The sequence below is a fragment of the Mobula hypostoma genome, unplaced genomic scaffold (assembly GCF_963921235.1).
Source record: "Mobula hypostoma unplaced genomic scaffold, sMobHyp1.1 scaffold_69, whole genome shotgun sequence".
NCBI lineage: Eukaryota > Metazoa > Chordata > Chondrichthyes > Myliobatiformes > Myliobatidae > Mobula > Mobula hypostoma.
In genome coordinates, this window is record NW_026948182.1 from 208306 (window position 1) to 221361 (window position 13056).

The 13056-nt window shown below is 43.9% G+C and overlaps 1 protein-coding gene across 1 annotated transcript; it reads left to right on the forward strand.

Annotated features, from left to right (window-relative positions):
* The first annotated feature begins 489 nt into the window (after window positions 1-489).
* Window positions 490-9986, forward strand: LOC134341480 (zinc finger protein 235-like). The gene is made up of 2 exons (XM_063039348.1): window positions 490-505; window positions 7239-9986. Exon 2 carries the CDS (start codon window positions 7562-7564, stop codon window positions 8516-8518), a length of 957 nt encoding a protein of 318 aa, XP_062895418.1. The 5' UTR covers window positions 490-505; window positions 7239-7561; the 3' UTR covers window positions 8519-9986.
* The last annotated feature ends 3070 nt before the right edge of the window (window positions 9987-13056 follow it).

Genomic DNA, 13056 nt, shown 5'->3' on the forward strand with positions numbered 1-13056 from the left:
CAAATTACTGGTGGAAATCAACAGATCAGGCAGCAAATGTGGAGAGAATAAATAGACAACATTTAGGCCGAGCCCCTTCAGCATGCCTAGACTGTGTACTCCTCTGCTTAGCTGCTGCCTGAACTGCAGAGTTCCTCCAGCATTTTGTGTGTGTGCGTCTCTGTATTTCGAGCAACTGCAGAATCTATTGTGTTTCATATCTGTATTTGTAAGAGGATTGTACTTTGGCATTAGATACACGTTGATATTGACTATATTGCTTATGGCAGCCGCTTTCTGCGTTAAAACAGCTGCTGAATTTTCTATACACACAAAAAAACTGAGATATGGACATGAAACCGGTGTTTGCAGAAACTGTTAATGGCACCGTGATTACCCATAAAACCCTGCGTCTAAAGTTTCGCTGCCTCTGAAGCGCCGATCAAATGCGCAGGCGTCTGGGTTGATGACGTTCGAATGCACGCATGCGCACAGCATACAGAGGGCCTCAGGAGGATCGGTTGAGGTAAGAAGGGATCTCCGGGTTGGGGGTCTCACCGGGCGGGCGTTTTCAACACCGACTTCGGGTAGTTGCTGTGAGCTCCGGACTCCGTGACCCGCAATCCCGGGACAGTCCTGCTCTCTTCCCTCTCTCTCAGCCCCACCATCCGTACACGGGCCCCGGGGAGCTTCCGGCTGATGAGGGAATGGGAACCGATGGATCTCTCAGACAGAGCTGAGCTCCAGCTGTCTAAATGCAAGGATCGGGAACTCGGAGAAAGGGAACAAAATCTTTTACATCAGCTGTTGAGAAAATCACCTTTGTTCAGCCTCCAGTCACAAACAAGAGAAAATCTGCAGAGCGGGCACAGTTTTAAGGTGCTTGGAAATAGGTACGAGGGAGATATCAGGGGTGTTGTGTTCTTTATACTTACCGTGGGTTACTGATAACAAACCATATTCTGGCAGACTTGAACTTTAATTTAACAGCAACAAAACCACGGTTTACACTGCCAGGCTTCTCGATCATTCTTCATTTCTGCGCATGCTGGGAACTCTGTCCAGTCACGTCCTGACACGTGATATCACCTCAGGGGGTAAGTTTTTTTTACAGAGTGGTGAGTGTGTGGAATGGGCTGCCGGCGACTGTGATGAAGCCGGATACAATAGGGTCTTTTAAGAGGCTCCTGGATAGGTACATGGCGCGTAGAAAAATAGAGGGCTATGGGGAACTCCAGATAATTTCTAAAGTAAGTAGTGTTCGGCACAGCATTGTGGGCCGAAGGGCCTGTATTGTGCTGTATTGTATTGTGTTGTATAAATGGGGAAGTCACTTACCCATGACCTCTGGTTGTCATCCCACCCAACACCAGTGGAAAAAGCTGCTGGCATTTACCCTATCTATACCCTCATAATTTTGAATACTTCCAACAAATCCTCAAAGCAATGTATAATTTCCTTGTTTATGCTTAGAGCCTTTTTTAGATGTATAAGATGATGAGGGGCATTGATCGTGTGGATAGCTAGAAGTTGTTCCCCGGGCTGAAATGGCTAACACGAGGGGCATCTTTTTAAAGTGCTTGGAAGTAGGTACCGAGGGGATGTCAGGGGTAAGTCTTTTTACACAGAGAGTGGTGGGTGTGTGGAATGCACTGTCGGCAGCGGTGGACAAGGCAGATACAATAGGGTCTTTTAACAGCCTCCTAGACAGGTACATGGAGCTTAGAAAAATAGAGGTCTATGCGCTAGGGAAATTCCAGGCAGTTTCTAGTGTAAGTTACATGGTTAGCACAACATTGTGGGCTGAATGGCCTGGAATATGCTGTAGATTTCTATGTTCTATGCTGAACAGTGAAATAACTTTGGCTATCCTACAATCCTCTGATTACTCTCCTGTCACTAAGGATGATTTAATTATCTCTGCTAGGGCCCTGACAATTTCTGCACTTGCCTCCCGTAGGGTCTGAGGGAGCACCCTGTCATGCCCTGGAGATTTATCCAGCCTAATCTGCCTCAGGATAACAAACATCTCCTCTTCTTTAATCTGTACAGGGCCCACGATTTTAATGCCGCTTTTCCACAATCCCATACACTCTTTGTCCACCTCCTGAGTAGAAACCATAGAAAAACAACAGCACAGAAACAGGCCTTTTGGCCCTTCTTGGCTGTGCCAAACCATTTTCTGCCTAGTCCCACTGACCTGCACACGGACCATATCCCTCCATACACCTCCCATCCATGTATCTGTCCAATTTATTCTTAAATGTTAAAATAGAACCTGCATTTACCACCTCGTTTGGCAGCTCATTCCCTACTCCCACCACTCTCTGTGTGAAGAAGCCCACCCCAAATGTTCTCTTTAAACTTTTCCCCCTCACCCTTAACCCATGTCCTCTGTTTTTTTTCTCCCCTTGCCTCAGTGGAAAAAGCCAGCTTGCATTCACTCTATCTATACCCATTACAATTTTATATACCTCTATCAAATCTCCCCTCATTCTTCTACGCTCCAGGGAATAAAGTCCTAACCTATTCAACCTTTCTCTGTAACTGAGTTTCTCAAGTCCTGGCAACATCCTTGTAAACCTTCTCTGCACTCTTTCAACCTTATTAATATCCTTCCTGTAATTAGGTGACCAAAACTGAACACAATACTCCAGATTCAGCCTCACCAATGCCTTATACAACCTCATCATAACATTCCAGCTCTTATACTCAATACTTTGATTAATAAAGGCCAATGTACTAAAAGCTCTCTTTACGACACTATCTACCTGTGATGCCACTTTTAGGGAATTTATATCTGTATTCCCAGATCCCTCTGTTCTACTGCACTCCTCAGTGCCTTACCATTTACCCTGTATGTTCTACCTTGGTTTGTCCTTCCAAAGTGCAATACCTCACACTTGTCTGTATTAAACTCCTTCTGCCATTTTTCAGCCCATTTTTCCAGCTGGTCCAAGTCCCTCTGCAGGTGCTGAAAACCTTTCTCTCTGTCTACTACAACTCCAATCTTTGTATCATCAACAAATTTGCTGATCCAATTTACCACATTATCATCCAGATCAGTGATATAGATGACAAATAACAATGGACCCAGCACTGAACCCTGTGGCACACCACTAGTCACAGGCCTTCACTCTGAGAAGCAATTCTCTACTACCACTCTTTGGCTTCTTCCATTGAGCCAATGTCTAATCCAATTTACCACCTGTCCACGTATACCTAGCGACTGAATTTTCCTAACTAACCTCCCATGCGGGACCTTATCAAAGGCCTTACTGAAGTCCATGTAGACAACATCCACTGCCTTCCCTTCATCCACTTTCCTGGTAACCTCCTCGAAAAACTCCAATAGATAGGTCAAACATGACCTACCACGCACAAAGCCATGTTGACTGTCCCTAATAAGTCCCTGTCTATCCAAATGCTTATAGATTCTGTCTCTTAGTACTCCCTCCAATAACTTACCCACTAACAACATCAAACTTACCGGCCTATAATTTCCTGGATTACTTTTCGATCCTTTTTTAAACAACAGAACACCATGAGCCACTCTCCAATCCTCCGGCACCTCACCCGTAGACACCAACATTTTAAATATTTCTGCCAGGGCCCCCGCACTTTCAACACTAGTCTCCTTCAAGGTCCGAGGGAACACCCTGTCAGGTCCTGGGGATTTATCCACTTTAATTTTCCTCAAGGTAGCAAGCACCTCCTCCTTTTCAATCTGTACAGTTTCCATGATCTCACTACTTGTTTCCCTTAATTCCATGGACTTCATGCCAGTTTCCTTAGTAAATACAGATGCAGTAAACAGAGTTGAATAAGTATTTAAGATCTCCCCCATCTGCTTTGCTTCCACATGTGGTTTGCCATTCTGGTCCTCCAGAGGACCGAATTTGTCACTTGCAATCCTTTTGCTCGTAACCTATCTCTAGAATCCCTGAGAATTATCCTTCAGCTTTTCTGCGAGAGCAATCTCATGCCTTCTTTTAGCCATCCTGATTTATTTCTTATGTATTCTCTTGCATTTCTTATACTCCATAAGAATCTGCCTGCTTATACCCGTTATCCAACTCCATTTTGTGTTTCACCAGGGTCTCGATATCTCTTGAAATCCAAGGTTCCCTACAGTTTCTGTCTTTACCTTTTATTCTGACAAACACACACCCGCTTTGTACTATCAAAATTTTGCTTTGAAGGCCTCCCATTTACCAAGCACACCTTTGCCAGAAAGCAGCCTGTCCCAGTCCCCAGTGGCCAGATCCTAGTGTCATAATTCCAGGTGTTGATCCATGCCCTGAACACATCCGCCTTTCCTACGCTGCTCCTTGTATTGAAATATACAGGGCTCAGCATATTCACTGCACCATGCACAACCATTTCACTTTGTCTGAGGTCTGAACAACAAATGTCTCCACAACCTCTCCACTCTCTGTTCTGTTATTCAGGCTCCCATTCCCCCTGCAACTTTATTTTAACCCTCCCCCACCCCCACCTCCCACGATGCAGATCCATCACCCCTTTGGCTTTCATCTCCCAGATCAATAAAAAGGAGGCGCATGCCAGGTACAGGTGGATTGGAACAAATGGGGTACTGTTGAGTTACAGGAAATTCAAGTGAACACTTATGAAAGAAATAAAAGAGGTGAAGAGGTTGCCCCAGCAGACTAAAGTGAAGGAGAATGCTCATGGATTCTGCAGGTATGTTAAGTGCGAAAAGATTGCAAGGGAAAAATTAATCCTCTGCAAGATCAGAATGGTGATCCATATGAGGAGACAAAATAGATGTGGGAGATATTTTTGCATCCATATTTACTCAAGAGATGGACACAGAGTCTATAGAATTGAGGCAAAGCAGCATCAACTTCCTGGACCCTGAACAGATTACAGAGATGGAGGTGTTTGCTGTCTGAAGGCAAATTAGCGTGGATCAATCCCCAGGGCCTGACAAGTTGTTCCCTGGGACTCTGCGGCAGACAAGTGCAGAAATTGTCGGGGCACAAGCACAGATATTTAAATCATCCTTAGTGACAGGTGAGGTACTGGCAGATTGGAGGACAGCTAATGTTGTTGTTCTGCTGTTCAAGAAGGGCTCTAAAAATAAACTAAGAAATTGTACATTGGTGAGCCTGACATCAGTAGTGGGAAAGTTATTGGAACGTGTGTGCAGGAACCAGATATATACTATAACTACTTGGATAGATGTGGATTGTTTAAGGATAGACAGCATGGCTTTGTGCACGGTAGGTCATATCTAAGCAATCTTGTAGAGTCTCTCGAGGAAGTTATCAGGAAAGTGGATGAAGGCAAGGCAGTGGATGTTGTCTACATGGACTTTAGCAAAAGCACTTGACAAAGTGTGATATGGGAGGCTGGTCAAGAAGGTTCAGTCACTCAGCATTCAAGAGGAGATAGTAAATTGGATGAGACACTGTCTTTGGGAGAAGCCAGTGTGTGGTAGCAGATGGTTGCCTCCCTGACTGGAGGCCTGTGACTAGTGGTGTGCCACAGGGATCAGTGCTGGATCTGTTGTTGTTTGTCATCTATATCAGTAATCTGGATGATAGTGTGGTTAACTGGATCAGCAAATTTCTGTATGACACCAAGGTTGGTGGTGTAGTGGTCAGCGAGGAAGAATATCATGACGTGCAGTGTGATCTGGACCAGCTGGGAAAATGGTTTGAGAAATGGAAAATGGAATTTAATGCAGACAAGTGTGAGGTGTTGCACTTTGGTAGGACCTATCAAGGTAGGTCTTTCACAGTGACTGGTAGGGCACTGAGGAGTTTTGCAGAAGAAAGGAATCTGGGAATACAAGTCCTTAATTCACTGATATTAGGGGAGTCCAGAACCAGAGGCCACAATTTGAGAATAAAGGATAGGCCACTTAAAACGGAGTTGAGGAAAAACTTTTTCACCCAGAGGGTTGTGGATCTGTGAAATGCTCTGCCTCGAGGCCAATTCTCTGGATGCTTTCAAGAAAGAGTTAGATAGAGCTCTTAATGATAGCGGAGTCAAGAGATATGGGGATAAGGCAGGAACAGGGTACTGATTGTGGATGATCAGCCATGATCACAGTGAATGGCGGTACCGGCTCGAAGGGCCAAATGGCCTACTCCTGCACCGATTGTCTATTGAAAATGGTGTCATAGATGGGATGGAAAGAAAGATTTTGGCCCATTGGCCTTCATGAACCAAAGTACTGACAACAATAGATGGACGTTATGTTGACTTGTAGAAGACATTTGTGAGGCCTACTTTGGAGTATTGTGTACAGTTTTGGTCACCTACCTACAAGAAAGTTGTAAAAGAGGTTGAAAGAGTTCAGAGAAAATTCACAAGGATGTCACCAGGTCTGGAGGACTTGGGTTATCAGTAAAGATTGAACAGGTCAGGAATTTATTCCTTGGAATGTAGAAGACTGAGGGGAGATTTGATTGTGATAGAGAGGCATAGATAGGGTAAAAGCAAGCTGACTTACTCCACTGGGATCGGGTGGGACTACAACCAGAGGCCATGGGTTAAAGGTAAAAAGGTGAAACGTTAAGGGGAACATGAGGGGAAACTTCTTCACACAGATGGTCATCCGGGTGTGGAATGAGCAGACAGCACAAGTGGTGCATGTGAGCTCAATTTCAACATTTAAGAGGTTTGTATAGGTACCTGGATGGTAGGGGTATGGGAGTGGGCAGTTTAGATAGTTCAGCACAAACAAAAGGGCCTGTTTCTGTGTTGTCCTTTTCTGTGACTGTGACAAGAACCTGAAATAATACAAAAATTCACTCTAAGTCCTTTTCACAGCTGTGTGGACCAACCATTCATCTCAGCAGGAATTTTTTATATGGCGTTAAAACTTAAAACTGTGGCACTTTAAGTTAATAATACATAAAAGAAAATCCTCGCTGCACGTCAAGAAAGACTATTTGTGTGAGAGTGTTTCAGATATGGTGGGGCCAGGCACCCGTGCTGCTCAGCAGGAACAGGGAATAATACCAATGGAGAGAGTCAAACTGAGCCAAGTCACAAATTGGAGACGGCAGAAATGCCCCATTCTTATATAGACAGGAAGAGCATCAGGGAATTGATGGTCATTCCAGATACCAGCTCTGTGCCCAGTTAGAAGATGATTTATCTCTCCAACTTGGGTTGAACCTCACTGTAACAGTGTGATACCAGATCAAACCTTGGCAACTCAAGTAATCTCATCTGAAATGTTGTCCTGCATCCATTGATGGATTTTGTAAATCTTTTTACAGGTTAAAAATAAGAAGGAATTTGTCTCCAGGAATCTCAAACACGACACGCCAGTTTTGCTGTCTCTGTCTAGATATTTAAGAAGTGGAGCAAGGGATTCAATCGACCATCCTTCCTGCTTTGACTGTGGGGAGGGATTCACTCGGTCATCTCAATTGAAGGTACATCAGCAAGTTCACACTGGGCAAGGTCATTCAACTATTCAGTGTGTGAGAAAAGATTCTGTCGATCTTCCCACCTGTGGACACACCTGTCAGTTCACACTGGGCAGAGGCTGGTCATCTGCTGAATTTGTGGGGAAGGATTTACTCGGTCATCTGAACAAATGGCACACCAGCAAGTTCACACCAGGGAGCGGCCATTCACCTGTTCAGTCTGTGGGAAAGGATTCATTTGGTCATCTCACCTACTGACACACCAGCGAGTTCACACTGGGAAGAAGCCATTCACCTGCTCAGAATGTGGGAAGAGATTCACTTGGTCATCTGACCTACAGAGACACCATCGAGTTCACACTGGGGAGAAGCCATTCGCTTGCTCAGTCTGTGGGAAGAGATTCACTGAGTCATCCAACCTAATGGTACATCAGCGAGTTCACACTGGAGAGAAGCCATTCACCTGCTCAGTCTGTGGGAAGGGATTCACTCAGTCATCCAACCTACGGAGTCATCAGCGAGTTCACACTGGGGAGAAGCCGTTCACCTGCTCAGTCTGTGGGAAGGGATTCACACTGTCATCCACCCTGCAGAGTCATCAGCGAGTTCACACTGGAGAGAAGCCATTCACCTGCTCAGATTGTGGGAAAGGATTCACTCAGTCATCCCAACTACTGGCACACCAGTCAGTTCACACTGGGGAGTGGCCATTCACCTGCTCAGTCTGTGAGAAGAGATTCACTTACTCTTCCACCCTACAGAGACACCAGCGAGTCCACACTGGAGAGAAGCCGTTCACCTGCTCGGAATGTGGGAAGAGATTCACTAAGTCATCTCACCTACAGAGTCATCAGCGAGTTCACACTGGGGAGAAGCCATTCACCTGCTCAGTCTGTGAGAAGAGATTCACTTGGTCATCCGACCTACAGAGTCATCAGCGAGTTCACACTGGGGAGAAGCCGTTCACCTGCTCAGTCTGTGGGAACAGATTCGCTCGATCATCCACCCTACAGATTCACCAGCGAGTTCACACTGGGGAGAAGCCATTCACCTGCTCAGTCTGTGGGAAGAGATTCACTCAGTCATCCACCCTACTGAGACATCAGCGAGGTCACACTGGGGAGTGACTATTGTTATGAATCCCTAGATTTCGTTTGCTGTGGACTGTCATTTTGAGAGAGAGAGAGAGATTAAGAATGGAAATCAGTCTGACTTGCATCTTGTTTACATCGCTCACAGCTTGTTTAGTTTTAACCAAGGACACAGACACTCAGAGTCAGACGGAGATGAAGGAGGAAAAATGGAAGGATCGGAACAAGGGAACCAGTGGCCAAGGGTCATTGTTTAGAACTTTAATATGCCCACAAGGGTGGGTTAATTATTGATTCAGCATACGTTGAATGTGTGGTTGTCACCTCGTTTGATCCATAGGAGTGGATCGGATTTGGGGTATCCTGTGAAGACCACTTATGTGTTAACCCTTGCCTGGGTGTGGTGTGGAAATTCACTTGAAGACGATACCCCTTGTGAAAAGTCACTTTTGGTGATAATTTGTATGTGGATTTGGAACGACGACAGATAAAATCTACAGCGACTGTTCTCTCGTTTTACCACCATGGATGCTGTGGAATTCAACGTTATTGCCTTCTCTCAACATTTACCCTGGATTACAAATATCTCTCTCTCCTCAACTATTCTGTGGTTTAACTGAACTTTCATAGTTCACCATCTCAAGACTCCAAGCCTTGTTTCCCCTGAGCTCAATAGTTTGGGAGTTATATTTACCCACATTTATACACATAACACTGTTAATTTTTGTTTATCTTGCTTAAGTTACTATATTGTTAGTAGGTACTAATAAAGATAGTGGATTTAACATCAAAAACAGACTCTAGGTGTAGTCTATTGCTGCTGACTCATTTCTAAAGTGTTACGGGGACAAAATTGGGACCTGCATCCGATATAGGAAAAGATTTGGAGGCATATTGATTAATTATCGATTTCATAGGAGAAATCCCTTTTGATTTATTTGTGTGTGGAAAATCAGCAGCAATGGATGTTGATAGATTTCTGGAAGCGCCAACCTCTAAGGCACTAAAGGACACCAGAAGGATTGAGTTGTTGAGTATTGTTAAATGGTTAAAACTTGCTAAGGTGAAATCGACAATGAGGAGGTCACAGATGCAGAGGATAATAGCTGAACATTATGTATCTGAGGGTGTGTTTAAAGTGGAGGAGTTGGAGGTGTTTCCTGAAAGTAAACCTAGTGAGCTTGGCCTCCCATACAAGTTAGAAAAATTGAAGATGGAGGCTGTGGAAAGGCAGAGGCAGGTTGAGGCTGGAGAGGCAGGAAAACAGAGAGAAGAGGCAGAAAAACAGGGAGGAAGCAGAAAGACAGTGGCTGTTCGAGCTGGAAAAGATAGAGAGATTGCAGCAAAGGGGTCTAGCGTTAGACTCTGGTGATAAGTTTGAGGGCAGTCAGGAAGTTAAATTGGTTCCTTCATTTGATGATGCAGAGGTTGATAAATACTTTCAGCATTTTGATAGAGTTTAAATTTTTGATAGAGCTCAGAGTTTAAAGTGCCCAAAAGAGGGTTGGCCACAAAGTGTAATTAAGGGGAAGGCTCAGCAAGCCTATTCTGCTTTGACAGTTGATGAAGTAGCTGATTATGACATGGTGAAACAGGCTGTGCTCAAAGCTTACGAGTTGGTCCCAGAAGCATACAGGTAAAAGTTTAGAAATTCGAGGAAACCTGTGAACCAGACTTATATGGAATTTGCTTATGAGAAGTTTGTGTGTTTTGACCGCTGGTGCACATATAAAAATGTAAATGATGATTTTAACAGCTTGAAAGAGTTGGTTTTAATTGAAGAATTCAGAAGGTGCGTCCCTGGTGACATAAAGATGTATTTAGATGAAGAGGATGCTGCCACTTTGCAGGAGTCTGCGAGATTAGCAGATGAGTTTGCTTTAACCCACAAGGTTATGTTTACCCTGAGTAAGAGTTTCCAAAAGAGTAGCAGGGATAACCAGGGTACACTAGAAATTAAAGCTGGGACTAGTGATAAGGGTAAGGATGAAGGGAAGCAGTTGAAGGAGAAATATTCTGGTCTCTCTTGTTACTATTGTAAGAAAGCTGGTCATATGATGGCTAATTGTTCTGTCCTGAAGAAGAAAAAGGAAAAGGAGGCAGTCCCAAATACCCCTGATTTGTATGTTCAAGCACCTATAAACCCACATGGTTCTGAACATTCTGTTGCGGCTCAGTTAAGGACTGAGAGGTCTGACCAAGTGAAAAAGGGATTTGATCATTTTATGTCAGATGGGTTTGTATTAGTAATGGAAGGGTCAACCCCAGTACCAGTGAAAATTCTTCGAGATACTGGGGCTTCTCAATGACTTATATTAGACAGCATTCTAAAGTTTGGTGATGAGACTGAGATAGGTGAGGTAAATCTTATTAAAGGCATTGGGGGCAGCATTGTTTCTGTTCCATTGCACAAGGTAACTTTACAGTCAGGGTTGGTTTCGGGACCTGTTAAGATTGGATTATGCTCCAGTTTACAGGTGGAAGATGTTACTTTGCTGTTAGGGAATGACCTGGCAGATGGTAAAGTTGTTCCTGCAGTGCAGTTGACAACTAAGCCAACCACTGATGACCCACAGATGGATTTTAACATTTATCGCAATAACTCGAAGTATGGCTAAAAAGTCTGCCAATGCAGACGGTTCTGTGCAGCGTGATTCTGATACCCAAGATAGCCAAAATCAGGATTCAGGTTATGATGACTTGTCGGGGACTTTTCTGCCTTCATTGTTTCAACAGGATTCAGGTAGTAAGTCTGATGAGAAAGATTTATCCCTGTCTAGGAAGGAGTTTATAGCAGAACAGAACTGAGACCCTGAGATTGAAGCTTTATAAGAAACATCTTTCTCAGATGATGAGATTAAGAAAATGACAGTAGGGTATTATCTCAAGGATGGAGTGTTAATGAGGAAGTGGAGGCCACCTGCTATACCTGTGAGTGAGAAATGGGCAATTGTTCCTAAAGTTTATGGGACTGAAATTTTAACTTTGGCCCACAGTATGCCCGTAGGTGGCCATTTTGGCATGAATAAAACTGTAAACAAGATTATGAAAGAATTTTACTGGCCGAATTTGAGGAAAGATATTGTGACCTTTTGCAGAACCTGTCACACTTGTCAAGCTGTGGGTAAACCTAATCAGGTCAGCCCAGTGGCCCCACTCCAGCCTATACCCGCATTCGGTGAACCCTTTTCCAAATTTATAGTGGATTGTGTTGGCCCATTGCCAAAGACTAAAGCTGTCCATCAGTATTTGCTAACTATTATGTGTACTGCATCCAGATTCCCAGAGGCAATACCTCTCAGAAACATTAAATCTAAAACTGTGGCGGAGGCTCTTAACAAGTTTTTTTTAACTTTATTTGGTTTGCCTAAAGAAAACCAATGTGATCAAGGAAGTAATTTTACATTTGGATTATTCCAGCAGGTAGTTTATGAACTGGGAGCTAAACAAATTACATCGTCTGCGTACCATCCGGAATCACAAGGGGCTTTAGAAAGATTTCATTCTACCCTCAAAACAATGATTGAAACATATTGTGCTGAAAATGGAAACGACTGGGATGAAGGAATACATTTGCTTTTGTTCACTGTAAAGGCTGATTTATACTTGTGCTTTCGGGATACGCCATATCCTACACCGTAGGCCCAATTTAATTTTTGCGTAGCCCTACGCCGTAGCGAGCATGCGTAGTTGTGTCTGCATCGCTCTGCACTTCACCACCAAAACGCAAGTTGGCGGTGGGGTTTCTCTGACACTGTTGAGCTTCTCCGCGAGAGACATGGACGAGGAAATGCATTTCAAATATTTTCCCATGTCGGCAGGTAGATTTGACGATTTGGTTCATTGTCTCCAACAATTTATTTTGCATCAGTGTACAGACATGGCGGAGTAAAGCAACCAGAAATGCGATGCTACCAAGCGGACCAATCACAGTTGTTGCGGTCTGCGTCACCGCGACGCATGAGTTACTTTTTAGAGGAGGTGCACGTCACCCTACGGCGTAGGGTACGTGGTGCCTACGGTGTACACTTGACGCACAAGTATAAATCAGGCTTAAGAGAGTTGGTACAGGAGTCACTGGGCTTTAGTCCATCTGAACTTGTATTTGGTCATAGAGTGAGGGGACCTTTGACCTTGTTAAAGGAGCAGTGGATTGATGGGGATGTACATGTTAACTTGTTAGACTATGTTTTGAAGTTCAAAAATAAACTATACCAAGCCTGTAGTCTAGCCAGACAAATCTTAAAGATTTCTCAAAACAAAATGAAGTGTTGGTATGATAAGCGGACCAAAACAAAAGAAAATACTAGGTGGGGGATAATGTGCTTGCCTATCTCCAATGTTGACAAATCCACTTCAAGCGAAATTCAATGGACCGTATGAAATAGTCTCTCAAATTAATGAGGTAAATTATGGTATTAAAACACACGACTGATGTAAACTAACACGGGTGGTACACATCAATATGATAAAGCCTTATTCTGACAAGCAGGCACCATCGGTGAGCGTTGTCAAACATATCAATCTGGCAACCCTGAGAATGAAACAATTGACTCATCTGAAACTTTTCACAA